Source organism: Sciurus carolinensis, chromosome 13 (assembly GCF_902686445.1).
Source record: "Sciurus carolinensis chromosome 13, mSciCar1.2, whole genome shotgun sequence".
NCBI lineage: Eukaryota > Metazoa > Chordata > Mammalia > Rodentia > Sciuridae > Sciurus > Sciurus carolinensis.
Genome location: NC_062225.1, coordinates 12350015 through 12376260, shown reverse-complemented (window position 1 = coordinate 12376260; position 26246 = coordinate 12350015). Strand labels below are relative to the sequence as shown.

General features: G+C 43.6%; 1 protein-coding gene and 1 pseudogene across 2 annotated transcripts; one reads left to right on the top strand and one right to left on the bottom strand.

The window, feature by feature from the left end:
- Window positions 1–941: 941 nt before the first annotated feature.
- Window positions 942–21216, bottom strand: Mfsd9 (major facilitator superfamily domain containing 9). 2 transcript variants are annotated; one of them, XM_047522392.1, is made up of 6 exons: window positions 20983–21216; window positions 16735–16822; window positions 15510–15553; window positions 11190–11319; window positions 8171–8380; window positions 942–3898 (listed from the first exon to the last, which is right to left on the bottom strand). In XM_047522392.1, exons 1-6 carry the CDS (start codon window positions 21172–21174, stop codon window positions 3108–3110), a joined length of 1455 nt encoding a protein of 484 aa, XP_047378348.1. In that variant the 5' UTR covers window positions 21175–21216; the 3' UTR covers window positions 942–3107. The 2 variants fall into 2 exon arrangements, with proteins under 2 accessions (XP_047378348.1, XP_047378349.1); XM_047522393.1 differs by having other exon boundaries at window positions 21010–21216.
- A 1336-nt stretch (window positions 21217–22552) lies between these two features.
- On the top strand, window positions 22553–23598 carry LOC124963579 (nucleophosmin-like; annotated as a pseudogene).
- Window positions 23599–26246: the final 2648 nt, after the last annotated feature.

Sequence of the window (26246 nt, the reverse complement as noted above, 5' to 3'; positions counted from 1 at the left end):
CCTGGCCTGACGCTCACTCCTGATAAGTTTCTAAATCTTTCACAAAAGTGTCCTCAGGAAAAGATGCCACATCTTTGAAACATCTTCCGTGTTCCAGAGAACAAGTTCCTATAAATGCCCACACGTGTTCTCTGCAGGGTAACGGAGGAGGGAGCAGAATGGGCTCCACACTCAACCACCAGCCTCTCCAACTCTGCTTGGAGCTCTGCCCAGATCAGACACCTGGGCGGCACCAGAGCCCCAACTGGAATGGCCCTCATGCCCAGGAGTCTGGTTCCCACGGTTTTGGGCATGCAGCCAGGCCAGAGAACCAGCTGTTGCAGCCCCTTCTTTGGGCTCCAGGCATCACCCTTGCACACGTCCTGGTCTAGGTCACCCAAGGCGGTGAGAATACCCTGCTCCCTTTTTAAAAAATTTTTTTGGTACCAGGGATGGAACCCAGTGGTGCTTAACCACTGAGCCACATTCCCAGACCTTTGTGTGTGTGTGTGTTTTATTTAGAGACAGGGTCTCGCTGAGTTGCTTAGGACCTCACGAAGTCACTGAGGCTGGCTTTGAACTCACAATCCTCCTGCCTCAGCCTCCCAGGCTGCTGGGATCACAGGCATAGGTCACGGCACCTGGCTTCGTCTCCCACTAGGCTGTCAGGACATGATGAGCACCATGTCTATTAGAACCCCAAGTGCCAAGTCCTGCTCCACAGAATAATGTTGGAGAGATTTCTGCTTCCTTCATAAACACCCAGGCAAGTTCAATATCTCTAATGCAAGATTCCATGGAATATTAAGTTAAACCATAGGAAAGTATTTTTGACTAACAAAAAAACAAAACAAAACAAAACAAAAAAACCCAAGATTTCATGTATGTGACCCAACCTGATAATTTTGGAGAGGATTATGGAAGTTACCCAAGAAAATTTAAAGAACAAAATGACATGAATGTTAGTTGAACAAATTTAATTTCCCTGAGATTATATTTTGTAAACAATACAAACAGTATTCATTACACCAGTGGTTTTCAAATTTTACTGTGCAAACAAATCAGCAGGATATCTTGTCAAAATGGTCCCTAGGAGGTCTGTGCTGGGACCTAAGCATCTGCATGTCTAAGCTCCCAGCGACGATGGCAGCCAGTCTCTGTACTAAACTTTGAACAACAAGGTACTAGATTATGTAAGAGGAACTGGGAAGAAATATTTCTTAGAAAAAAGAAATCAGCTTAACAAAAACTCAGATCACCAGTGGAGAATAACAATGTTTCCCTATTCTGTAGAGTAAGACCAATCTTTGGTTTTAAATATTTTCATGTGTCTGATTAGTTACAAAGCCTCATTAAGTTTTAGGTTTTGTTTAACTTCAAAATAAAGTGCTATGATTTTAAAAATGAAAAAAGTCTGTATTTAAGAGCTTTTTAGAAACTCACCTATTTCTGAGAATGAAGAAAAGCTAATCTTTTGGAAAAATCCTTGTGAATTACACTTCACTGCATAAACCCTTATTATTTATTGTCCTTTCAGTCTCAGCTCTACGACGTTCAGCATGCTCCTTACGGGCAAGAACATTTCATACAATATTTTGGTCTCAAAAGCACTTTAGCTCTGGGTAAAAATTTGCCATTTTAACACCTAATGAAAAGTTAATTATTTTTCTTGAAGCCAGATAAGAGAAGGGACAATCTTCAAACTAAAACATACTTTCAATTGTTATAATAGGGTGTTAGGGTCACCCCATTCAAAATTTCTGAAACTATGGAAATTTTTTTCCAATTTACAAACAATAAATATTCAAGTTATGAAAAATTAGTGTATTAACATAGTTTATAATTACACGTGTGTTAGGTTGAAAATAGGAATAATGTCCTAGTGGACTAATTAAGAGGATCAAAAGGAATGTGAACTTTGGCAGTGTGAAGAAAAGCGGGCCCAAATGGTCTGCATGAAGAACCAGTGTAACCGCACTGACCAGCCTGCCCGCACTCGCCTCCCTGCGCATGTGCCCGGCCCTCGCCAGGGCCCCTTTCCTGACCCCTCGCGTGCTGCTAATGAATGGCAGTTTAGAGAGGGCCCAGGAGAAGACACACCAGAACACTTCCCTGTAGGTTAACGTGGCTCTCCCTGGGTACAACACTGAATTGGAATAAAGGAAATCATCTTTAATACAGACCCCATGGAATACTCCAATGTGGCATGACACCTGGCCCTTACTCTGCATGAGACATTCTGCTTAAATGCACCCATGCACTTGGATTTCACCGCCAGCTCCTATCAGCACCAGAATGACATAATGTGACTGGGACACAGGATTCTAGAAGCAGATTGTCATGGCTGAAGTCCAGGGGTCTTTAGTCCCAGTGAGGACAGGGAGCAGGCTCCAGAACCCGTCCCTCCTATTGCGGAGCACATTTGCTGTCAGGTGGGAAAAGTGTGACACATGGTGACTGCAAACAGCTTTAACAGTCTAAATTTCATCAGCCATTGATAAAAACGCCCCGGTCTCAGGCTTTTCATCAAAAGCAGCGTATCTCAGTGTCTCCTCCTTCTGACTCCATGAGGCATGACTCTGCAGAGTTCTCGGTCTCACAGAGCCACAGAGTCTGTCTCAGGGGCGAGGTCAGCATCAGATTTTTAATCAAGTCTGAGGAAGTGAAGGGCTGGTTTTAATAAAAGAGCGTCTTCAACCTCCAGGATTTTGACAGCAGCAAAGCTCCCTTTCAGCTCATGGAATGTACCAGGAAAACCGGGTTCCAGGTGGTCAACATGTGACTGTTAGCTGTCGCCACGCTGTTCAGTAGGGAAAAAGATGTGGTTCCCTCCCTTCATCCACTCACCATATTCTGTTTGTCTACCAGAGAGGAAGAGGTAAACACTGAATCTGGTCCCTGCTGGCAAAGTCTCCCTCCAGGCTTAACTTTCCTGCCTTCCACTGTGACTTCTGTTGACTCAGGCTCAGCTGCACAGCCCTGGGTCCCCCTGGGAGCCCACCACCAGAGCCGCCCGCCAGGAGGTAAGGTTCACTCACACCAGCCACCCTCTCTGAAGAGCCCTAGTCATGACCTTTGTCCCTGATTCACAGAACCCACTTTGCTTCTTTGTGTTATCCAAATCCACCCTATTCACGTTTTAATTTACCGATTCTATCACCACCAGAGCGAGATTTGTTTAGTGACATTATGAAAATAGCCACCAAGGCTAAAGCTGCCCCCAGAATGGGGGGCCCACAAGGGCTGACCTCCTGGGCCACCCCGGAGAGCAGAGGGGCGATGATGCGGCCCACTGCGGTCACCGACTGCCCCATGCCAATGAGGGTGCCACTGGCCTGCGCCCCGCCCATGGTCAGCTGCAGGTCCGTGATGCAGGTCCTGCCGATGCTGGTGGAGAAGGACAGAAGTGTGGAGGAGAGGACCACCACGCCCATGCTGCGGGCCGTGGAGTAGAGCAGCAGCAGCGTGCAGGTGAGCGCGCTGGAGTGCAGCAGCACCGCGTGCGAGTCGTGCCTGTACAGCCGCAGGATGGGCCCCAGGGCGAAGCCGGCCAGGGCCCCCAGGGCACTGCTATAGCTGATGAGGTAGCCCGTGGCCTTGGGGCGCACCCCGAAGCGTTCCTCCAGGGCCAGGACGAAGTTGCTGTAGTACAGCATGACGGCCACTGCCATCAGCAGGCGAACGAGGAATATGTCCCACATTTCGGAGAACAGCAGGCTCCGCATGTCCCGCAAGGCCCATGTGACTTCTGCCCAGGCCCACTGAGCAGTCTCCTTGCTCTTTGGGGCCCCAGGTGTGGGGGCTGCTTCCTGCACCTCACCGTCTGTCTCCCTAGGTAGCACGGGCTTCCTGCCCAATCTCAGGCCATTCTTTGTACCACTGAGTTTTGCTTCACTCCAAGGAAACAGCCAGACGAGACCTGTTGAAAGGGCAGCAGACCTGTTAGCAAGGACCTGAAGACTGAGTTCCGACAGGGCTGCGTGACCCACCCCAGGATAAGAGCATCATGAGCAAGAGACTCCACGCTGTCCAGGTTTCCTCATCCTCAGCCACAACTGACTGACTGAATCTTCACTGCCAGGGCACGCACGCTGCTGAGCGATGAACTGCATGGTTTGTTTGTTTGTTTGTTTGTTTGTTTTAATTGCAGATGGACACAACACCTTTGCTTTGTTTGTTTATTTTTATGTGGTGCTGACGATTGAACCCATGCCTCACCCATGCCAGGCAAGCGCTCTGCCACTGAGCCCCAGCCCCAGCCCTGAACTGCATGTTTGAGAAGCAAAGTTCATGCATATAATCGTAATCCTCATAAGAACACTTACAAAACCTGTTAGCACAGGCCCAAAGCACTGAGTTCCTGCAGGGCTCTTTTCTCCTTGGGGTATAAGCAATTACATGTCATAGATTATGAATCTGCATTTGTATCTCAGAATCACCAGTCTGCATTTGCAATTGCAGTTTGTCCTCTATTCTCACAGCTCCATTGTAATGAAGGGATTCTAGAGAGAGACTCTTCACCTTCCAAAACCCCCACCAAAACCAGAACTATGAAACATTCACTTTCTCCCAAGCTTAAAAGCCTATAACTCACTATATTGTATCATTTCATATCTAAATTCACAAATTTAAAATTATTTAAATTCTTAACTTCATTAACTTCTAAATCCCTGTCTATCATCTAACTACTTGCCCATCCATCCACCTATCTGTCCATCTAAATATGCAATACTTACGGAGTGCTTCCTAAGTGCCAAGCCCTGTGCTCAACACCAGGAATATCTTAACAAGCCAGATGAGGCATATAAAATCCCTCTCCTCCAAGAACTGAAGCCCCAAAAGAGGTTCAGATGAGTAAAGAGGCAATTAGATTACGATGTAAAGGTCATGTTGTGGGGAGGCTCAGGCTGCTGTGTACAGCAGCAGTTGGCCTTGGCTCGGGTAGGAAGACAGCATGGCAGCACAGCCCAAGTCAGGGCCTGTGTTTTTCTCAGGGGCGGCCATTCTCACAGACCCGGACACACAGCCTTCACGCTGCAGCTCTGACCACTGTTAAGACCATCCTGCGCCTGCCCTCAGGACGGGCGTTTCCTACCCCTAGTGTTTTAGATGGCCCACACCATCCGAGTAGCAAGACCTCTTTCCAACCCAGGCTCAAAAATTTTCTTAAAACTGAACTCCAACTGGCCATTCTAAGACCGCTTTCTGAACTTACCCCTACAAGTGTTTCAGACTAAAAGTAAGAGTAGAATGAAAATAATGAAAGTGAAAACGGTGGCCGTAACTAACATCTACTGAGTGCTTACCACAGGCAAGGTACTAGGGTACTGCTTACAGGCACGACTTCTTCCAGTGCTCATGAGTTCTGACACCTCACACTGCAAGTGAGAAAACAGGCAACTGGCCCAGGCTCACACTAAAAGGTGGCGAGGCAGGAACTGAATCTGAGTCTGTCAGACTCTAGAGTGCGATTAGCCAGAAGAACAGAAATAAAGACATGGGGTAAAGACAAGAGAAGACTTTCTCCCGCAAAGTTGCAGATCGGGCAAGGACATGAGCAGCTGGCGGAGTAGAAGGGCTGAGACAGCCAGCTAAAGTCATGTGGGGCGGTGTGTCAGTCAGCTTTGCTTTGTTGTGACCAAAATACCTGAAAAGCACATTTAGAGGAGGAAACAATTATTTGGGGCTCATGGTTTCAGAGGTTTCAGTCCATGGTGGGACCCCTCCACGTCTCTGCGGCTGGTGAGATGCGGCAGAACATCATGGCAGAAGGGCAAGGCAGGGGAAGGCTGCTCAGTGCATGGGCACCCAGAAGTAGAGAGTCGTCAAGGTGCCAGGACAAAATATATCTCCCAAAGGCACATCCCAGTGACCTACTTTCTCTAGCCATATTCTACCTGCCTGCAGTTACCACCCAGCGTGCATTCAAACTATTAATGCATCAAGTGGATGAATCCACTCATCAGGTCACAGCTTTCATAATCTGATCACAGTCCCTCTAAACACCCCTGCATTAACCCATGGACTCTTTTTGCAAGACACCTCATATCCAAACCATAATAGCAGGAAAAGATTGCAAAACTGGAATGAGAAAATAGCAGTGGATCATGTTTACTGCACTGGATGGCCAAAGCCCTCTGTGAGACTCCATCTGCTGTCTAGCCAGTCCTTCTCCCATTCCTCTGCTATGCCCTGCATCAACCCAGGCTGAATGTGGGGAGAGTAAAGCCCTATTGCTTTAAGCCACAGTGGCTGGGAACACCTGCAACTAAATGTGTTCCCAACAGACCCATATCCATTCACAGGCTGCAGTGAGGGCAAAATATTAGCACTATCAATGGAAAATCTACACTAGAACTCCATAATCGTTTTTCGTTTGTATCCTGACTCTGGACTTCAAGTGATATCACATTCATGAACTGGCCCCACCACTGATCTTGTGTTTGAAGTCATTTTGTCCAAATTTACACCAATCAGGCCCGCTCCCTGGCTGAGATTATAGGTCAAGTTCCTGGCAGAAAACCATAAAGAATTCCTCTGAGGACTAAGATTTAAGTTCCAAACTTTTCTTCCTGAATCTGATAATCTAACCCAACACGGAATCATCATTGGACAGCGTGCCCCCAATGAGAAGATTCAGAAAGTTAGAGTAAACTGATTACATATAAAGGAAACGGAATGGGGCAAATTCTCCGGTTTATGAGGTTGTTTATCCAAGGGATGGCTACGCCCCAGTCTCTCAGCAAAGAGGGTGAGAGATGCTTTAGGCCATGAGGCCTGCAGCCAAGGAGCACACGGCCCAGTATCTAGTCTTTTGTTTGCTAAATGTTACTGAACATCTGCCATATGCCTGGTCCATTCTATGTGGGGCAGCAGCAGTATTTTGAAAAAATATCTGACCCTGGAGCGTGCTGGCCAAAGGTGCGTGTGGGGGAGGGGGTGGAGGGGAGCAGGGAGAACAAGTTACTAAGAGAAGTGCTATGAAGAAAGTGCTAGAAAGACAACTGAGCTATGTAGGCAAAATGACTGGGAAGGCCTAAGGCAGCGAATAATTGAGACCTGAACAAGGGGAAGAGGAGAAAACCAGGAGGTGTGGGAAGAACGGGACAGGGAGAGGAAGGCACCAGCGCAGTGCTCTCCCCCAGAGCCAGCCCGCCAGTGGGTGGGGACCAGAACCAGTGTTGCCAGCACAGAGGAGCAGCAGCCATGCAGGCTACGTGAGGCAGCAACAATGACAAAGGACGGAGAGCCACTATGGGGAAGGACTGAGGCCAGGACTGGGTACGCTTTCCTGTTTTAAAAAGCTAGCATGATCTTACTAAATTTTTAATAAACTAGTTTAAAAAATGTTTTCATTTAAACTACAACTAAGATAATATATATCATGGAGAAGAATGAAACTGAATCCTTACCTTACACCACATACAAAAACAAACTCAAAATAGATTCAAGACAAAAATTGTAAAATTCCTAGAGGAAAAAGGAGGGACAAACCTTCTTAAAATTGGCCTTAGCGATCAGTTCTTGGATATGACACAAAAAGAATAAGCAATAAAAACACAAATACACAACTGTGACAAGATCAAACCCAAAAGCTTCTGCATAGCAAAGGAACCAAACAGGAAATTGAACCAGCAACTATGGCAAGGACTGTGGTTTGCAAACCCATTATCTAACAGAAGAGTGATATCCAAAATGTACAATGTGCTCCCACAACTCAATAGCAAAAACAAACAAACAAACAAACAGACCCTCAAAAACCAACCAAACCACACCAAACCAAAAAACCTGCTGAAAAAAATGGGCAAAGGTAAAAGACTCGAATAGATATTTCTTCTAAGAATGGCCAACAGGTGCATGAAAAGATGCTCAACATCACCAAAGATCAGGGAAATGCACATTGAAAGCACAACGAGATGCTTCCTCATTTCTGTTAGGAGGGTTATTATAAAAAAATAAATAAATGATAGCAAATATGTGAAGAAACGGGTTGTTCACACTACTGGGGGGAATGCAAACTGGTGTCACCCCTGAATAAGCAATAGGGAAGTTCTTCAAAATGACTTCAATCTCTGAACAATGAGTCTGCCTATTCTAACCAAAACAAATTGCAGGAGATAAAAGTAGGCAGACATGCACAGTGTGTATCCATGAGTATGCAGAACGATCTCATGCTTAACCATCAACTTACCAGCATTGAGAAGGAAGACAGAGAAACAGATGAGGGCCGTGAGATAGAATCCACCATCCAACTCAGTGAGATATCCCCCGACCATGGGGCCCAGGATGAAGCCCACACCGGAGGCTGTATTGAACTGTCCCAGTACAAGTGGCCGTTCCTTCTCTGCAACCAGATCAGAAAGCAGAGCCCTGGAGATGGAGAGGGTGTGTTTAAAAATACCTGCAAGAGGACAAGAAACATGCTCTGTAATTTCTTCCAGACCAAAAGATCTCCCTTGTGGTCCTGACCCCTGGTTTCTTTGAACCTGTAAGGCCCACAGGTCCCATCCCACCAGAACCGTACTGCTGGGCTGGCGTCATGACCATGGTAGGTCACCATCTCTGGGAGCAAGTCCCTGAGCCCCCACTGGCCTGTCTCCTGTCATGACAGCCCAGCTTCTCCAGTCCTCTGTCATCCAAACCTAACTCATGGTGGTTTCCACATACGACTCCAGTTCTTTATCTGTGCACTTACTGAACAAGTATTCCTGAGTGCCTACTGTGTGTCTAGCACTCATTCTGACCCTGGGGATAAAGCCATGAAAAGAGGCCAGGAAAAAAATATGAAAGCTATTCTTACCCTCCCAGAGCCTGGGTTTCCAAGGAGGGGAACATGGAGCATATGTTAGAAGGTGTAAAAGGCTACCGACAGGAGCAGAGCAGGAGAGTGAACGGGGTGGAAGCATAAAAATGGTGCACGTGCCTCCACCCAGTATCAGCTGATTTGTACTAGCCAGAGACCAAACCACCTGAGAGCTGTGAGCTGACTCTGCACTCTCATGCTTCTGAGAATGTACCTGGCTCTACCCACTCAGATGCCCACGTGCTGAACACACTCTCAAGGACATTGCTTCCGGTAATAGGCTGGTGCTCTGTGGATCACACATGCTGCCAGCAAGTCAGTTGGAATCACTCCTAATTGTGATGTGACATGGTGGTTCTGCTGACCTCCCCATGGGTGGGCTCACTGGACAGCACTGTGCTACCATGTGACTCAACATGAGTCCTGGATCTGGGCCCAGCTCTGCCTCAAAATCAGAGAGTGCATTTGCCAAACCTTATCTTCTGGAAGCAAACTTATAAATCCATTTTGGAATTGAGTAGGATGACTCTTTTGAGACTTGTTTTCTTAAATGTAAGAAAGGGCTGGGATGGTGTTGGAATGTAGAGGGAAATGGGGGAAGGATAGATGGTGGAATGAGACAGACATCATTACCCTATGTACTTGTATGATTACACGAATGGTGTCACTCTACATCATGTACAATCAGAGAAATGAAAAGTTGTATTCCATTTGTGTACAATAAGTCAAAATGCATTCTGCCATGTATAACTACATAGAACAAACAATAAAAATAAAAAGGGAAAAAAATAACAAGGAAAACAAACAAAAAGAGAGAGAAAAAAAAAGAAAGATTGGAGTAGAAGATGATCCCCAGAGGTCTTACAGGAATTCTGTGATGTTTTAAAATTATATCAATGTCAGGTTCACCTTCCACGCAGGAAGGAAGAGGAGTGTGGAGCAATTCCAGTGAAGGTTCTCTAGTCTTTTTCAGGCTGGGAGGGGAAAACCAGGTAACCATCTCAGGCACATTCAAAGTCAGTGGCTCATTATTAGGACACCAGGATCTAAATCCATAACTGAGGGCACAGTAGAACCCCGGTGAAGCTCTCCAGGACTCCCTCCCATTCGTGAGCACCAGACAGTGTGGAGGCCACGTGGGCAAGAAGGAATTTTATGTTTCTCTCTACTTGTTTGCAAAGATCATGATGTCCACATAATAGAACTGTTAACACTTTAACAGGTTCACTTCATGTTAGAGAAAAAACATTTTAATCTTCCCCATAAATCTCCACCCATTTTGTAATAAATCCAGGTTCTCCTCCAACGCCCTCCTCAGCTTCTTCAGTCACGAGTAGCATGTGCCACTGAATGGGCAAAGGGAGCATGCTAAGTCACATGGCCAGCACCCCAAGAACACAGTGCACTCAGCACAGGTGCACATGGACAAGCCCTCAGTGAGCCTGCGTGTGGTTGTGGGTTTGGGAGGATTGTTTACTATGCTTGAGCAGAAACCTTCCCAAGCAATTTTTTTTACAGTAAAAAAAAAAGTATAAATTTCTGAGTGTGAACTCAACAGACTTTCAGAGTCTAGATGCATGTTCCAGAAATGGTGTAGAAATTCCAAGTGAGCTGATTATGAGTTGCATGTTCAATGCCTCATCTGATGCTCTACTCCTTTAGGGTGTTAATTTAGATCAAGCAGTTGAACCGAATATGGGCAGATGTCCAGATCTGGAGACCAGGGTAGCAAAGACTGTGTGTGCTCTCATGTGTACAGTAAGAAACAAACATGAAACTCCAGGTCTCTGGATGCTCCAGGAAAGAATAAGGACTTCCACAGTAACTTTCTACCTACCAGACACCAGCTACATTTATGGATGGTGTTTCTAAAAATGGAGACAATGTTTCAATGAATGCACAAACTAAAAACTATTTCAAAATGTTAGAAATAGTCAAGACCAGTCTGGAGACAAAACCAACAAAAAAAAAACCAACCAGGAGTTGTTACATGACAATCATAGCCCTATTCCCCAACAACATCCGGCTTTCCAGGAGTCTGCAGGAAACAGACGGAGGTAAATCTCCATTTGAAGTCAGGAAACCCAACTATAAAACTAGAACTCACTGAGGGAGGTAACAGTCATCACAGCATTGGTCAAAGACATTTGGCACATTCTTACTGACTATTGAGAGGACACCAGGAAGCGGGCAGCTCAGGTGTAATAGCACTGTGGTCCACACACTCCGAGGGGCTTGGGGATCTGTTACAGATTTATAAGTACTCAATAACCCGCTGCGAGCAATAGGGTTATAATTTCACTGCTGCTGTCACAGCCCTCGCTTTAGGTAAGCTCTAATCAAAGCGACAGGCTCTAAGTACAGAGCTTTACTCTGAATGAAGACACACTCAGGGCCCAGCACTCACCCACAGGGACCCTAGCCAGGGCAAACAGGAAGACATTGGTGGACGCCCCAAGGAGGAGATAACCCAGGGCGCTGAGCAGAATGCACACCAGCAAGGAGGACCGTCTTCCAACCACATCGCTCCAGCATCCCTGAGGAAAGCAAGAAAAAATCCACAATAATGACCACCGCTGCGTCAACGCCCAGGACACCGTGATCCCCGTGGAACAGGTCAGGGAACCAGGTCTGAAGGCCTCCAGTGCTCGGGCCTACCATGCTATTGGCCAGGTAAGTTACTTCCTCTGGTTCTCCCACAAAGTAAGTGGAAAAATATAATACTTTTCTTCATCTAAAAACTGAAGCCTGATGATCTGGTAACTGAGAGTTATCTGAAGAAAGGATAAAATATCATTTTCAGAGTTGTTTTTTTCTTTATTCTTATTATTTTATGCAACTACTCAGAGAAAGTGTCCATTGTTTAAAAATTGATAAAAAACTGAAAAACAAAATGAAGAACAGAAAGAAACCTCATGATCCAAAATCTACATATGGGGTGTGTGTGTGTATATATATATATATATATATATATCTTTTTTTTTTTTTTTTTAAGAAAATGGTCATGCAGAACTCTATTTTGTAACTTGCTTCTTTATTATTTGGACATGGTTGCATGTCATTAAAAATTTGCCATTGTTACCATTTGAGGGCGTGGATACTAGGAATTGAACCCAGGGGTGCTTTATTATTAAGTTGTACCTCCAGCCCTTTTTATTTTTATTATTTTTTTAAATTCTGAGACAGGGTCTCATCAAGTTGCTTAAGCCCTCATCAAGTCTTTGAAGCTGGCCTCTAACTTGTGAACCTCCTGCCTCAGCCTCCTGAGTCACTGGGATTACATGTTCTCATTTTTAATCATGTTCTACATCTCACTGTGTACCAATATTTACTTAACAAATCTTCTCTGCTCCTTTCAATTTGTCAACAAAATAAACACTGCAACAAGAGGCATCCTCATAGCAAACACCCTTGAAAATGTCCTTAGAATAAAGTTCCAGCATTGGAACTGTTAGGTTAAAAGACAAGCATATTTTCAGGCATCTGACATAGACTAACAAATTACTTCCTTGAAACATCTATATCCCACATTGGTGTGCATGTCTCTGTTCCTCATGTTCCAACATTGTATACTGTCAATGAAAAAAAATCTGCAAATTCGTTAAGTGGCATTTTTTTCCTGTGCTAATTTACTTTTCCCTTAGAGGTGAGATGAAATTGTGTGTGGGTGCCATCTGTATTTTCTCTTGAGAGAGGCCAGCCCTGCAGTGTCTGCTGGTTAACATTCTCACATCTGCTGCAGAGCCCTGCCAGGTAGGTACTCCCTGCCATGCCATTCTTTATGTAAGGACACTGCTTAGCCCAGGGAGGACCAGGAGGAGGCTCGCCCAGAAGGGAATGAGATGGCTGATGATGAAATAGGCACAGAGAGGCTGCCTCAAGTCCTGCTGTCTGTCCCCTGGGGTGGATCATAGGTGTCTCGTGGGATGCGGGCTCCAGGCCACCTTTCCAGCTCATCTTTACTTGAATATTCTCTGTACCTCAGCAACACATCCAGCTAGAAGAACGAACCTCACTTGCAAGCCAATGGTCCTGGCTTATGAAGAAGCACCTGGACGTCATCAGGTCCGGCTCTGAGAACGTTCTTCAGAGGTGGCCACATCGGCCTGTTCTTCCTCATTCCCTTCTTCCTGCTCAGGCAGTTCCCACCACGCTGAAGGCTGAGCAGCCACCCAAGGATGGTAGAACAGGATGATAGCAGGGGTCTGGCCCTTTGGTGGCAACTTAGACACCTGAACAGACTGGGGCACTGAGCTTCACTTTTTGTCTTCACACTGCGCAAAGTACTCTGCTACTAGCAGGTAGACATCGGCCTGACAAGTAACACCCAGTTCAACCACTGCGCCCTGCACTGACAATTTTATACAGCAGTGTGCAGGATGGAGCTCTGTTTGAAGGAAACTAACTGCCTTCATATAAACTTGTCAGACACTATGATAGCAATGGAGCATCATCTAAGAGGGGTCAAGACTTAGGATGCTGGGCCTGTGAAGCTCCCTGGATGGTCTGTGTTTCCTGAGCAACGTGCACGTCTCCATCAGTCCTGCCTGGGAGGCGACTGAAACGGCATCCCCACCCTCTACAATAACCATGGGACCTCAGCCTGTCCTCTTGGCCAGAAGCCAGGCACACCTGCTGATGCCTTGTCCTCATTTTTATTTATGTATTTATCTTTAAGGACCCAAAAGATCTCATTACGCTACGATATAACGTGCCCTAAAATTTCTCTATGAAACATTCTGAGGGCAAATCCTCCAAATGCACCATCCTTTGACAAATGGCATCAATCCTTCTCCCCAGTATACATTTCAATGGATTTTAGAAACTCCCCGCTCCCTTTTCTCATCATGGGTCGTTGGCCTCCTGGACTCAGGAAAATTCTGCACTCTTGATTCTGGTTCTCCAGCCTCCCTGCAGCCCACAGAGCACTGGTATAATCTGATAGTTACACCATGGGCCTCAGGGTCAGGCTACCTGAATAAACTCTGCCTCAAATTAGTTTTCCTCCTCAATATAAAATGCATCACTAAAGACCAGTAATGTCCCTCCACTGCTAGTTATTATTTAGATTAAATAAGGTGCTCAGAACAGGAATTGATACATACACATATGTATATATGTAATACATATAAATATGTATATGTAAAATGTAATAAATGCTAGTCATAAAATATGTACTTACAGAAGTATTAGTTAAAAAAGAAATTTTAATTTGGTAGTTCTCTGAAGAATTTTTAAGAATTTCATTTAGTTACAGCTGTAAGGTATATGAAGTGTGCTTTGTAAGCACAAACACGAAAGAAACTTATTTGAAAAAGTGAGTAGGGTCATAGTTAGCAGTAGAAATTCACATTCATAAAGTGCTAACCACATGCCAGGACCTTCAATATGTGCTAGTGACAAAAGTCAATCAATCACAACTAGTCTTTAGCTCCAGGAAGCCAGAGTCCACCAGGACAGGAGTGGGAAGCATGCACTGTGGCCTCATGCTGGAATAAACACACACAACCAGTACTTTGGGAGTAAACTGCCAAATAACGCAGAGCAGGTGTTTATTAAGATATAGACCAGATTCTGCTGTCACAAGAGTATATAAGATGACATTCTGACCGACAAGCAAGTGCCTGACTGCTAACTCCAGTCATGTATTTCTTATATCACGAAGGCAATGGCAGGTTCTGTTAAGACAACAATAAATATGCACTTCAAGTCTGAGACCAGGTGGGTAAGTCAAATTATTTAAACTCTATGAGTCTTAATTTTCACCTATATAAAATGAAGACATCAAACTACTTTGCTGTGTTGTTAAAAAGTTTAAATGAGAATAAAACTATGACTGTTATGCAGTTTAATAAAGGAAAAATTTCAAAAGCAAAGATAAATCGGGGAGTAGCTATTTACTTACTTAAAATTTTACCATGGAATCCAACTGAATTTTTAAAACACACACACACACACACACACACACACACACACACATCTATTTTAAAAATTCAAGGAAACAACTACTGGGTTACATAAGTGCAGAACATCTTTTATCTTTTTCTCTAAACGTGTGAACATCAGGCCAACTATTTAGACTGGTCACTGATGATGAATCCATGACACTAAACTGATCATTCTACGGATCACTGGACCCTAAGGTCCCAAGATCAGAGTGGCGACACCAGGGAGAGCGAAGGAGAAGTCTCTTTCAAATCATTGACGGGTGAGAAGCAGAGTGACAAGGTTGCCTCTGCATTATTCCATACCATGTGCCAGGTTAAAAACAATCAACCACTCCAAATAGCTTCTGTCTGATCACTAAGTCTTGTATAATAGGACTCGTAGTCCAACATACACAGCTCCAAAGAGTCCTAGAAATTTAAATAGATTAACTGAAACAATAGAATTGACAATACTTTTGTTTATACACATATATATATATATAATTTTTTTTTTCCAGTAAAAAAGTAGCAGGGAATTATAGGAAGAGCAGGTTACAATCTTACCCAGATCTACCACTCACCCAGTGTCTCCCCCAGAACAAGCCGCCTAAGCCCTATCATCCTCTACCTTCTCCTGGGCCAAATAAGGAAGAATGCATGGCAAAAGGATCCTACTTGATCTAACAACGTGGCATATTCCAACCATCTGGTAAACCTTAAGCACTCAATCCAAGATGGACAACCTTCAGAGGGGTACGACTATGTTCTCGAGATGAGCTGCCAGATGGAAGATAACTTACCACCAACGTGCTAGAAAAGAGTTGCAAAATGCCATAGGAGGAGCCTGAAAAACAAACACACAATGACATCAGCAACATCCCCAAGATGCTGCTGCCCTGAAATAAGTTAATGTGGTAACAATTTCAGAGAAATCAACAGAAAGCATAGGACTGTTTTTAGTAAAGGAGATTGCCCCATATCGTTTTTTTTAAGTTGGAAAAATATAATGACATAGTACAAGGCTTTTAGGATAAAACTGAGGAAAAGCAGAAGAGAGAATAAAGATAGGAGCTGACTTCAAAAATTCTGAAAGACAGTCCTTCTGTTACATGAGAACTGGGTGGCTCTGACTTAAGAACTTGCATAATGAGTATTCAGGGGAATAGAAATCTGAATTCTAATGAAATTCTATGCAGTCTTAAAGTTTTAACATTGGCTCATACATATCTAACATTTTGCAGTCTTACAAAGTGTTAAGAGTTTCATTCTTTCTTTTTTTAGACTCCATTATCACGTAACTTATTCTTTTGCTTTTCCTAAAAATCTTCAGGAATCTAGGTGGTCCAATATAATTCTAAAGTGTGTTTCTCAAAGAAAATGCCAATCGTGGTACAGACTGGGATTTAATAAAGGTTATTCACAAAACTCTCCCAAAACATTTGCTTGTCTAGCTTGCAAATGCTTAGTCTTAAGAATTTTTTGTTCACCAGCCCTGTCCTAACCCTGCTAACTTCTGCCTCTTCCATTAATCAGTGACTTCTGGATGCAATTTTTATGCTGCACAGGCCAAGAAACCCCACCTAAGAAGTACTGGTGGTGTTGCAGGAAGGTTGCAACTGACCTACCAAGGCTCAGCCAAGCATGTACCCACAAGGTGGGACTTCTGTAGACTCTCTGGTCTCTCAAATGAGATTACAGGCTCCTGTAGGCAGGAGTTCATCCTACCCTTTAACAGAGACAGATCCCTGGACAAGCTACATCACTGTACTGGGTACCCCAGTGGTGATATGGAATATGGGATGGCACTTCAACCTCAAAATCACTCTAAAAATGGGTACTCCAGGAAAAGATGAATCTCCTTTGCTCCAGGGTTGTGTCTTAAAATATTTAGGAAATATGTTTGCTCACATTTCCCATTTACCTTATTTGGATCATATCTGGCAGTAAGACCAAGATGTTTTCAGGTACTTAGTTCAGGGGATTTAAAATTCACTGCTCTGTAAATGAGCATCAGTAACCACTCACCTACTATTCCAGCTACCGTAGGACTTGCTCCAAGGGACTTGACATGAAGGCTCAGTAAAGGTACAACCATGCTGACACCAAACAAGTCCTAAGAAAACAAACAATGACAGAATCAGGTTAGTAACTGAAATCTAACAGTTTTTAAAGGGTTATCCTAAAATTATAAACTGATTTTTAAAATAAAACCAATATCTAAACTTCTGAGCATACAAGAAATCAAAACTACATTCCACAGTATGCCGTATTAATCAGGTTGAAGTTAGGAAGGAATCCTAATAAAATGTGCTATAACAGTTTTCAGGTGTGAAAGACTGGGTTACCCTAACCTAGAATCGATTTTAACTTCACCTTCTTTGTAGTTGACCCTTAACATTCAAGGAGGATATGTAACAGAAGTTTCTTAAATAAAACAAAAACAACAAGCAAATGAAAAACCCACAGTGTTTTGTGGATAATGAAGGAGAGGAGAGAGGGATGATTCATATTTAGTGGTGGAGCAGCACTTGACTAAAAATTAGAATATCCTTGTGCAGTTATTAAAAGCAGAGAATATGCGAGATCCTGCAGTTTGTCCTTACAAGGTAGCACATGAAAAGAAATCCTCAGGATAGCAGGAAGGAGAGAGAAGCACGGTGGAAAGGGTGATGTTTTGCAATCAAGTCACAGAAAATGCACGGTGGAGGGGTCAGGCAGCAGCTCTCAACCTCAGCTCCAGCTGTTAGTGGACCTGTGCCCGAGGAACGCTACTTATTGCCACCATGCTCCAGTGCTGTCTTCTGTGAAGAATGGATCTAAAGGCTGCCTGGTAAAACCATCACGAGTAGTAAGTGGCACAACAGCTGAGGAAGGTCTGACACAAAACAGAGGTTCAAATCCATCTCCTTTATTGAGTTCAGAGGACAGGTATGTGCCTGCTGGCTATTTGAGGTTATCAGGAAGACTTAATTTTTCCTTTCAGTTTTGCTCTCATTTCACTTGGCTACCTGCTACAATGGGCTTAGGGGAAGAAAAGCATTATATACATCTAACTTTATAATGCCTGAATTCCCTTTTCTACAAACCTGGTTAGATTCAAAGAGTATGCACACACACAAATTTTTTTTGTTTAGGCCCAGAGTTAATATTTGAACTTCTGGTAGCTGTGCATTCACATAATCAGAGAAGCATGAATGTCCACATATACTTCAGAGGTCTTATTTCACGGTTACATCTTTAGACAGCCATACCTAATATCAAGTATTCTTAGCTCATAAATTTAGTTCCCAAACTATGGCTTATTATGTCAATTTTAAGATTACTTAAATTTTCTTTCAGGGCTGCATCAATCTCCTTGGGGCTTTGCTATCAGTTGCCCCATCAGTCTTCTGAGGTGTTTATCACTTTTATCATACTGCATCAACCACCTAGTAAGCATTTTAGAAAAAGAAACTCAATTGTCCAATACAATTCTGTTTCCAGAAATGTTCCCAGTATCATGTAATTTATTAGTCAAATGGTTAAAGAAAGAATGGGAGAGAAATATTTATGTCAGGTCAAGATCAATGGAAGGTAAATATGAAAATACAGATTCAGAAGAAATTGCTGATGATTAGTATTATTTTAGTACCATGTGAGTCTGAAAAATGCTATCTTTTCCCAAAGAGACAGACTACTGGTTCTTTCAGGAAGTCCTATTCTAAAAACGTCCTCTCCTCTTCTGAGTCCATAGCTTCCCAAACCACCATCTTTGGGGGTACTTTGCAGTTGGCAACTGATCACATGCTTATAATCGTTTATAAGAAAGTCAGGTCAAATGGGATCACCTAAGACTTTCACTGAACATCATAGCTCTCAATGAAAAAAAAATTGGTACCTTTTTCAAGGTAGGAAACTCCTATTTTTTGGTTGGTGGATTACCACAATAAAAATGAATTCCCATTTGCTAAAAGCTAATAAAACAGAAGAGAAATCTCACCAGGGATCTGGAGGAAAGACAGGATTAAAATCACAGATCTTAGCATCACCTCAGATTCCTAACCAACACAGGCAGACCAGGTCATCTTAGTTTTCTTTTAAAAATAAATTAAAACATGAAAGTACAGAAAACCAGAACATTTTGGCCTATGACATTTCTAATCTTATTTCCCTTGTCTCCCAATCAGAAACCATTTTACAGGACTCCTAGGGATCTTTACATCTCTAAATATGTCAAAAAATAATAACAGTTGTATATGATCCTTAAATGTTACCTAGCAAAGAAGCATTAGATCCTTCAAAGATATACAAAGCTGCAAATATTTTAATTGTTTACATTTTCCACCAAAATAAAAAATCTATCTCTACTCTTAGTTTTTAGGAAATATTCCATTTTGCCCTCAAGATATTAGGCATCTAATGATTTTTTTAATACATTATTACAATCACAAAATTTTACATCAGGTTTTCTAGATTAGAATGGCATCACACACAATATGGTAAATACATGAGAGTCTGTGAATAAACCAATCTCTACTGGGAGGCTAAGCAGCATGAGTGATCTTTGAAATTTGTTATGTTGTAAATAAATTATTTTGAATTCTAGGCAATGTCAGTTCCTAAAATTTTTGAAAAGAAATCTGCACTTTGCAAGGGACGGCTCTTTTTTTGTTTGTTTGTTTGTTTTTTGTTTTTCCATCTGGCAGAAGTGGCCCAGCAAGGCCACAGTAGCTGGAGGTCCACATCTCTTCTCAGAAGGTAGATGGCAGCCCACTCCTTTCTAAGTTTGAAGATGTGCACTCACTAGTTTTGAATTCAAGGCAGCCAGACTGAAAGTAGAAGAAATACCTGCATCCCAAGGCTAAACCAAGAAAAAGATGAAAGGAAGAAAGGGATGGGCGGCAGAGGGAGTGCCAGGCTCTGATGTCAAAGGCATGGACCCTGAGGACAGGTGAGGGCCAAGGTGAAGCACAGGGTCTGCAATATTGACTGGAAACCAAGGAACTCTCTAAATCTGCCCTCACTTGATGAGTCCTGGCTCTGTGTATATCAATTTGCAAAAATATGCTTTCTTCATGAACTTAATAGTCATTACTTACACACAGAACCTTTATGGACTATTGGATTCCTTGCATGCAGAAGAAGGACGGAAACTGCCTCTTTGTTTCTCTCTTATACGTGACCTCAGTGTCCTGATTCCTAATTCCAGGGAAGCATCAGGCTGGAGAGAAGTGGTGGTCTTAAATTGTATATGGGCAGAAAACAATAATTCCTCTTCCCAGGGCCCACTGCCATCCGATTCTTCAAGGCCTTCGCCCACTGAGACTGCATCTAACCAGCTCCTTTCTCTGAAGGAAGAAATTTCTCAGGGTACTTCTTCCACCTCTGTTCTAACCTGAATTAGCTCACAACCAGGACTACTGAGCCAAGTCAAACTTGGAAGGGACTGGAGGGTGAAGAAGTGGATCAGGGTCACGGCAGTTATAGTGGTTTGGCACCAGGAACAAGCAAGCTTATTGGGTAAGATTTTTAAGTTCTTTGGTGGCAGAACTCCGTATTACAATATTGGAGTTCCATTGCACCTACCACACGACACATGTTCAAAAATTCCACAATACTAAATTAATGGATTTACCCTACCATACACTCAGCTTTCTAAACTTTCTAATCTACAGGGGAAATGACTACTTCTGGCCCCAAACCTGCGCGCGGGCGCATGCGCGCACACACATCATAATGAAGGGAAACCTGCGTTGTGCAACACATAAACGTTTTATCCAAAGGCAGATGGGTACGGTTCAGGTGATCTGCATTTTCAAACATCTAGTCAACCTGGAGCCCAAATGAAAATGTGCCTAATTCAGTCCAGGTGGGGCCATCAACAGACTTTCATCTCCGCATCCACTGCCACAGCAGCAGCTGGCCTTTCCCAAGCTTGTCCAGGAGCTTCAGCTCTCAAGACTTGAACCGGCCAGTGTTTAACACTCAGGGTCACCCTCGAGGGCGACTAGGTCAACGAGACACACCTGAGGCTCGTCCTGGGGCTCTTTAAACGCGAGGGAAGGTCAAGGGCGCCCAGGACTGGGTCCAACTGAAAGCAGGAAGGGCAGTAGGCTGTGTGGCCAGATGCAGAGGGACGTGAGTGAAGGGTGACAGGGCCAAATGAGGGCTGAGAGGTGGGAGGCAGCTGAACAAGCAGAGGGCAGGACCGCATCCCTGCTGAGCTCTGCAAATCCCCAGAGCTTGAACGACACACCGTCCCGCTTGAGTCCCAAGTCCCAGACCCAGCCGTACCTGGCCCCCAGCCGAGCGTTCACTCACCAAGAATCCCACCAGGTAGAGGCAGAGCAGGAAGCGGCGGGCTCGGACGGCTCGGGGGCCCGGAGGCCTCGTCTCCGGCACTGTCCTCGGCTCGGGCGGGGGCTCCCGGGTCGCCGAGGCCAGCCCCGGCGCCAAGCCCAGGCCCCGGCGACCCCCCAGCTCCATAGGAGCGCAGGCTGCGAGTGCTGACGCCGCCGCAGCCGCTCAGCCCCGCCCCCGACGCGCCAGCCCCGCCCCGAGCGGAAGCGGTCCGCGCGCATGCGCAGGACGGCAGCGAGGCGGCGGCTCCCCGGTGGGAGGCTTGTCACTCAACGGGTTTGGGTCCCGGGCTGATCCCGAGAGGGCGTGCATCAGTGGGTTAGTTTTGTGTGGATTAAGAGGATGCTGTGTTTCTTCTGGTGACCTGTCATTGAAAGGTGGGAGGAAATTTTCATGATTCTTGTGCTAACTGGGGGGTCGTTCTAACTAGGTGATGGTCAACTCTGGCTGGAAGAATCACGGATTCTGGTCCTTCGTTCACTGTGACAGAACAAGTTAATTTGGATCACCAAGCTTTCGTGTGCTTATTTCAAAAACAACGGGAAATAATGTAGGGCAACATCTAGAGTTGTGAAAATTCTGCTGTGATTATTGAGCACTTTCTTGGGTGCTCTGCAGTGAGAACAAGACAGTCATGGTCTTTGCCAATCTCATGGAGTAATAATAATCACATAATAAACAAAGATGAAACATTTAAAAATATATAGACATAAAATAAATAAATAAAAAGAAAGGAACATCGTAGCAAATGATATGAGGCACGGTCTTGATGTGGAGCCTAATGAAGTAGGGAGTGAACTGCTGTAGAAAGGCAGTTTGGAAGAGGGAACATGTAAGCTGAGAAGAGTTGCAAAGACATTTATGGCTGAAATTTTCTGAACAAACAGAGGTCAGAGAGGTAGGCTAGGAAAAAGATCACTGAGGACCTAAATGGTCATGTCAGAGTGATAGGAATTAGTGAGTGATGGGAACATGAGGTTAAGGGAATATTTCTATAAACTGGGCCCACTGTGCTGGCCCTCTCATGCTTTCCTTTTTAAAAAGCAATTTATCTGCAGCCCTGCCTGGCTTAAGTTGACAGGATATGTTACATTCCTCAGCAAACTACCAGTTTTCTGCAGGAGAAATGCAGGCCCAAAATGCTGATATGAAGAACTCTAGTTACCCTGAACTGGGAGATTTATGTGACCCTTACATAGACTAGGAAGTCAAGGTGTTAAGGGTAATTGCCCTTAGCACAAAATCTGTAAGAACAGGGTCCAATTAGAACAAGTCAACATGCACCAAAGTGATATAGAGGTGTTATATGCAATGGGGACTTGAAAGGTTGCTGTCAGTCAAAAGTCGAGATGTGGTCCTGGGCAGGACTCTCTGGAAACTTCCTGTGGGATTCCCCCATTAAAACTGGAGGGCAGGCCCTGGTGGGATTCTGTCCTGCAGGTCTCTTCTCAGCAGCCTATTTTCCATCTGCCTTCTCTCCCACCTAAGTGCATGCTACCACCCCATGGAAGATTTGATGGATATGGACATGAGCCACCCTGAGGCCCCAGGACTATCTTTTCGGTTGTGAGCTAAAGGTTGACAAAGATTATCACTTTAAGGTGGGTAATGATGAAAACCAACACCAGTTATACTCAAGAACAGTCAGTTTAGCGGCTGGTGCAAAGGATGAATTGCATATCGTTGAAGCAGAGGCTATGAATTATGAAGGCAGTTCAATTAAAGTAACACTTGCAACATTGAAAATGTCTGTACAACCCTATGGTTTCCCACCTCCTGTGCTCTTAAGGTTGAAGTGTGGTTCAGGGCCTGTGCCTATTAGTGGGCAGCACTTAGTAGCTGTGGAGGAAGATGGAGAGTCAGAAAATGAAGAAGAGGAGGATGTAAAACTCTTAAATATATCTGGAAAGCGATCTGCCCCTGTAGGTGGTAGCAAGGTTTCCAAGAAAAAAGTAAAACTTGCTGCTGCTGCTGCTGCTGCTGATGATGATGATGAAGAAGAAGATGATGATGATGATTTTGATGATGCAGAAACTGAAGAAAAAGCTCCAGTGAAGAAATCTGTATGAGATACTCCAGCCAAAAATGCACAAAAATCAAACCAGAATGGAAAAGACTCACATCCATCAACACCAAGATCAAAAGGTCAAGAATCCTTCAAAAAACAGGAAAAAAAACTCCCTAAAACACACAAAGGACCTAGTTCTGTAGAAGACATTAAAGCAAAAATGTAAGCAAGTATATAGAGAAAGGTGATTCTCTTCCCAAAGTGGAAGCCAAGTTCATCAATTATGTGAAGATGACTGACCAGGAGGCTATTCAAGATCTCTGGCAGTGGAGGAAGTCTCTAAGAAAATAGTTTAAAAGTTTGTAAAAAATTTTTGTCTTATTTATTTTCTGTAACAGTTGTTATCTGGCTTCCTTTGTTTAAGGCAAAGTGAGAACTTTCTCTACCGTGTTTGATGATGGTTGTCCAGGTTCCCTTGCCAAGAATGTGTTTTCCAAAATGCCTGTTTAGTTTTTAAAGATGGAACTCCACCCTTTGCTGGGTTTTTATGTATGGAATGTTATGATAGGACATAGTATAGGGGTGGTCAGACATGGAGATGGTGGGGAGACAAAAATATACATGTGAAATAAACTCAGTATTTTAATTAAAAAAAAAAAACTGGAAGGCAGGAGAGGCACACTGCCCCTCTCCTCTTTGAGAGGACCCTCTCTTTTCCTTGAGAGTGTCCCCCTTTCCCCTTTGCTATTCCCTCTAATAAACTTATACCTGTTACTGTGAGTGACATGTGGGAAATCTTTCTGGCATGATGGCAACAATCTGGTTTGAAGATTGGGGGGGGGTGGTCTCCTCAGTTTCATGGCAGGCCCAAGCCCTGTAACGAGAGCTTTGAAGTTCATTCTGAGTTCAATGCAAAAAATTAAATGGATGCAATACCAAATAGTGTGTATAAACCACTAAGCACAATGCCTAACACATGATAAGCACTTCATAAATATTGATTACTAGCCCTCTTTTGTTCAGAAACTCATTTCATTTCTTATTTCCCCCTTATTCTGATATCAAGAAGAGTCTGAGATTTTACCACCATTTACTCAAAATTCCGATTTAATTGTGCCTATGGCTGATTTCTGAGATCTGTTAAATTCAATCTTTCAAAATTCCTCAGGCAAAAGTAAGGGCTGTGTTTAGGAATGATGTGATACCAAAACTTAGAATGAAGACATCTGACTAGATCCAAATGAAACTGTTGACCCTTAACTCCCCAAATACTCTGAATCTCCTTTGTCAGTAGCTGTAGTTTGCTGTCTTGAATCTAAGGAAACCAGCCTTCTTTTGCTTGAAATTTTGTGATTGATTGATCTGAGATAGCTGTGTTGAAGGGTGAAGTTTGTGTTTTTCAAGATCATAGATTACCCACTATGGCCACTAGATACATAACTAAATTGAAATCTGCATGCTCCAGGTTATAGGGACACACCATATACCTGGGGGATAATTGCATACACATGGAAAGAATTGAGAGATTCTGCTAATATATAGTCAGCAGAAACATTAGAACTGTACAGGGAAGAGGTTTTTAAGGATATTAGATTAAGAGAGCAAGGAATATTAGATTAGGTAAAATTCATTAATGAATGCATTCACTACAGATTCCAGATGTGATATGTTTGCTTGTGCAGCTAGCTGGAGGTGGCTCTAACAGCTTACTTGCTTGGTTGACTGAATCTTGGACTCAAAGTGGTCTACATTTAATGAAGTTTAGATGCCAGGGTTTTCCTGGCTTAATGTGAAGAAAGGAACTCAAAAGCTTGGGAAGATATGCATGCTATAATGAATTTATCATGTACGAACTGAAGTCTAATCTCCCGAAATATTTCACGAGAAGGCCCAAAAGCCACTCCCTTCACTAAGGCATTGAGAGGTATGTTGTGGGAGACTTGCTTCCTTTCCTGTAAAGGTTTGTGATGGCCCTCTTTCATAGGCCAGGACTAGCCATGGATGATACCACTAGAGAGGTGAGTTCCCGGCTTAAACAAGAATGAGATTCCAAGATAATCAGAGAATTGGTGGCAGCATTTAAATCCCAGATATAATATGGGCACATTTACCACAAATGGCAGCTGTTATGCCCCAGTAATCAGAAGGTCTTATTCTCTAGTATTTTTGACTATGAGTAATTAAGTAGTATCCCTAAGAATGAATAGGTGAAAGACTAAGCTTTATAATGGAAGAAATTCTAGAACTAATACCTCAAACTCTGACTTGATTTGCCATAAATGAAGAGAACCAAAGAGTTTCCAGTTATCAGTCAGGGGATGGTATTTCAAGTAGAAGTTTCAAAAGATAACTGTCAGGGTTGATATGGTAACTCTTTTTTGTCAAGTGATAAATGGAGTCTTAATTTAAGCACTATTCACAGTGGGTTCAATTACTCAATGGATTTCCTCAGTTCCTGAATGCGTAATTGGAATACTATATGTGACAACTGGCAGTGTCCACACCTAAGCTCTCTGACCCATAGGGAAGCTCTATTATAATAGAAAAACCTAAGTGGAAGCCTCTACAATGTCCTTGTAAAGATAGTAAAACGGAAGCCATACTTCATTTCTGGGGAGCTAGAGATGAATGTCATCGTCAAAGACTGCAAAGGTAGCCAGACCTGTTCTGTCCCGTTTAACTCATCTGTTTGCCCTGTGAAGAAGTGAAGTGGACTTTAGAGAATGGTTGTGACCTCTCATGTGCATCGTCAGCGGAGATTCACACTGCACCTACTGGCCTGACTGATGCTTCTTTCTTTCTTTTATTTTTTGTCCACACCAGTTGGTAAGGGCAAATTGAAAATAGAAATTGCATTCACTTCACAGTACATACTCACAGTTTTGCCTCAGGCAGAGTCAGTTCTTCTGTCTCTTGCCATAAGGAAGTTGTTCACAGACATCTTGATCATCCTGACAATCCACAAAACATCCCACAATAATGTCCACTACGTTTACAACTTCATACTGGTTGGATCTGATTTGCAGGATGTAGTAAGAACTTCAAGTAACTTATTAAGACAAATGTAAACTAGCGAGTGGGAGATAAATTCCACCAAAAATCAGAGCTGTTCTCATTGAAGTTTTTGAAGGATCAAAGATATGAAATGCATAAATGGATCCCCTTCAAGGAAAAAGATAAGCTCTTGTCA

What these genes read in the sequence shown, in the direction of transcription:
- Mfsd9 (XM_047522392.1), bottom strand. Translation starts at nt 21,174, where the DNA reads ATGGAGCTGGGGGGTCGCCGGGGCCTGGGCTTGGCGCCGGGGCTGGCC. An exon ending in AACGCTCGGCTGGGGGCCAG is followed by an intron (nt 16,823 to 20,982) that starts GTACGGCTGGGT and finishes TTGTTTTCTTAG; the next exon opens with GACTTGTTTGGTGTCAGCAT. An exon ending in TGTCTTCCTTCTCAATGCTG is followed by an intron (nt 3,899 to 8,170) that starts GTAAGTTGATGG and finishes CCCTTTCAACAG; the next exon opens with GTCTCGTCTGGCTGTTTCCT.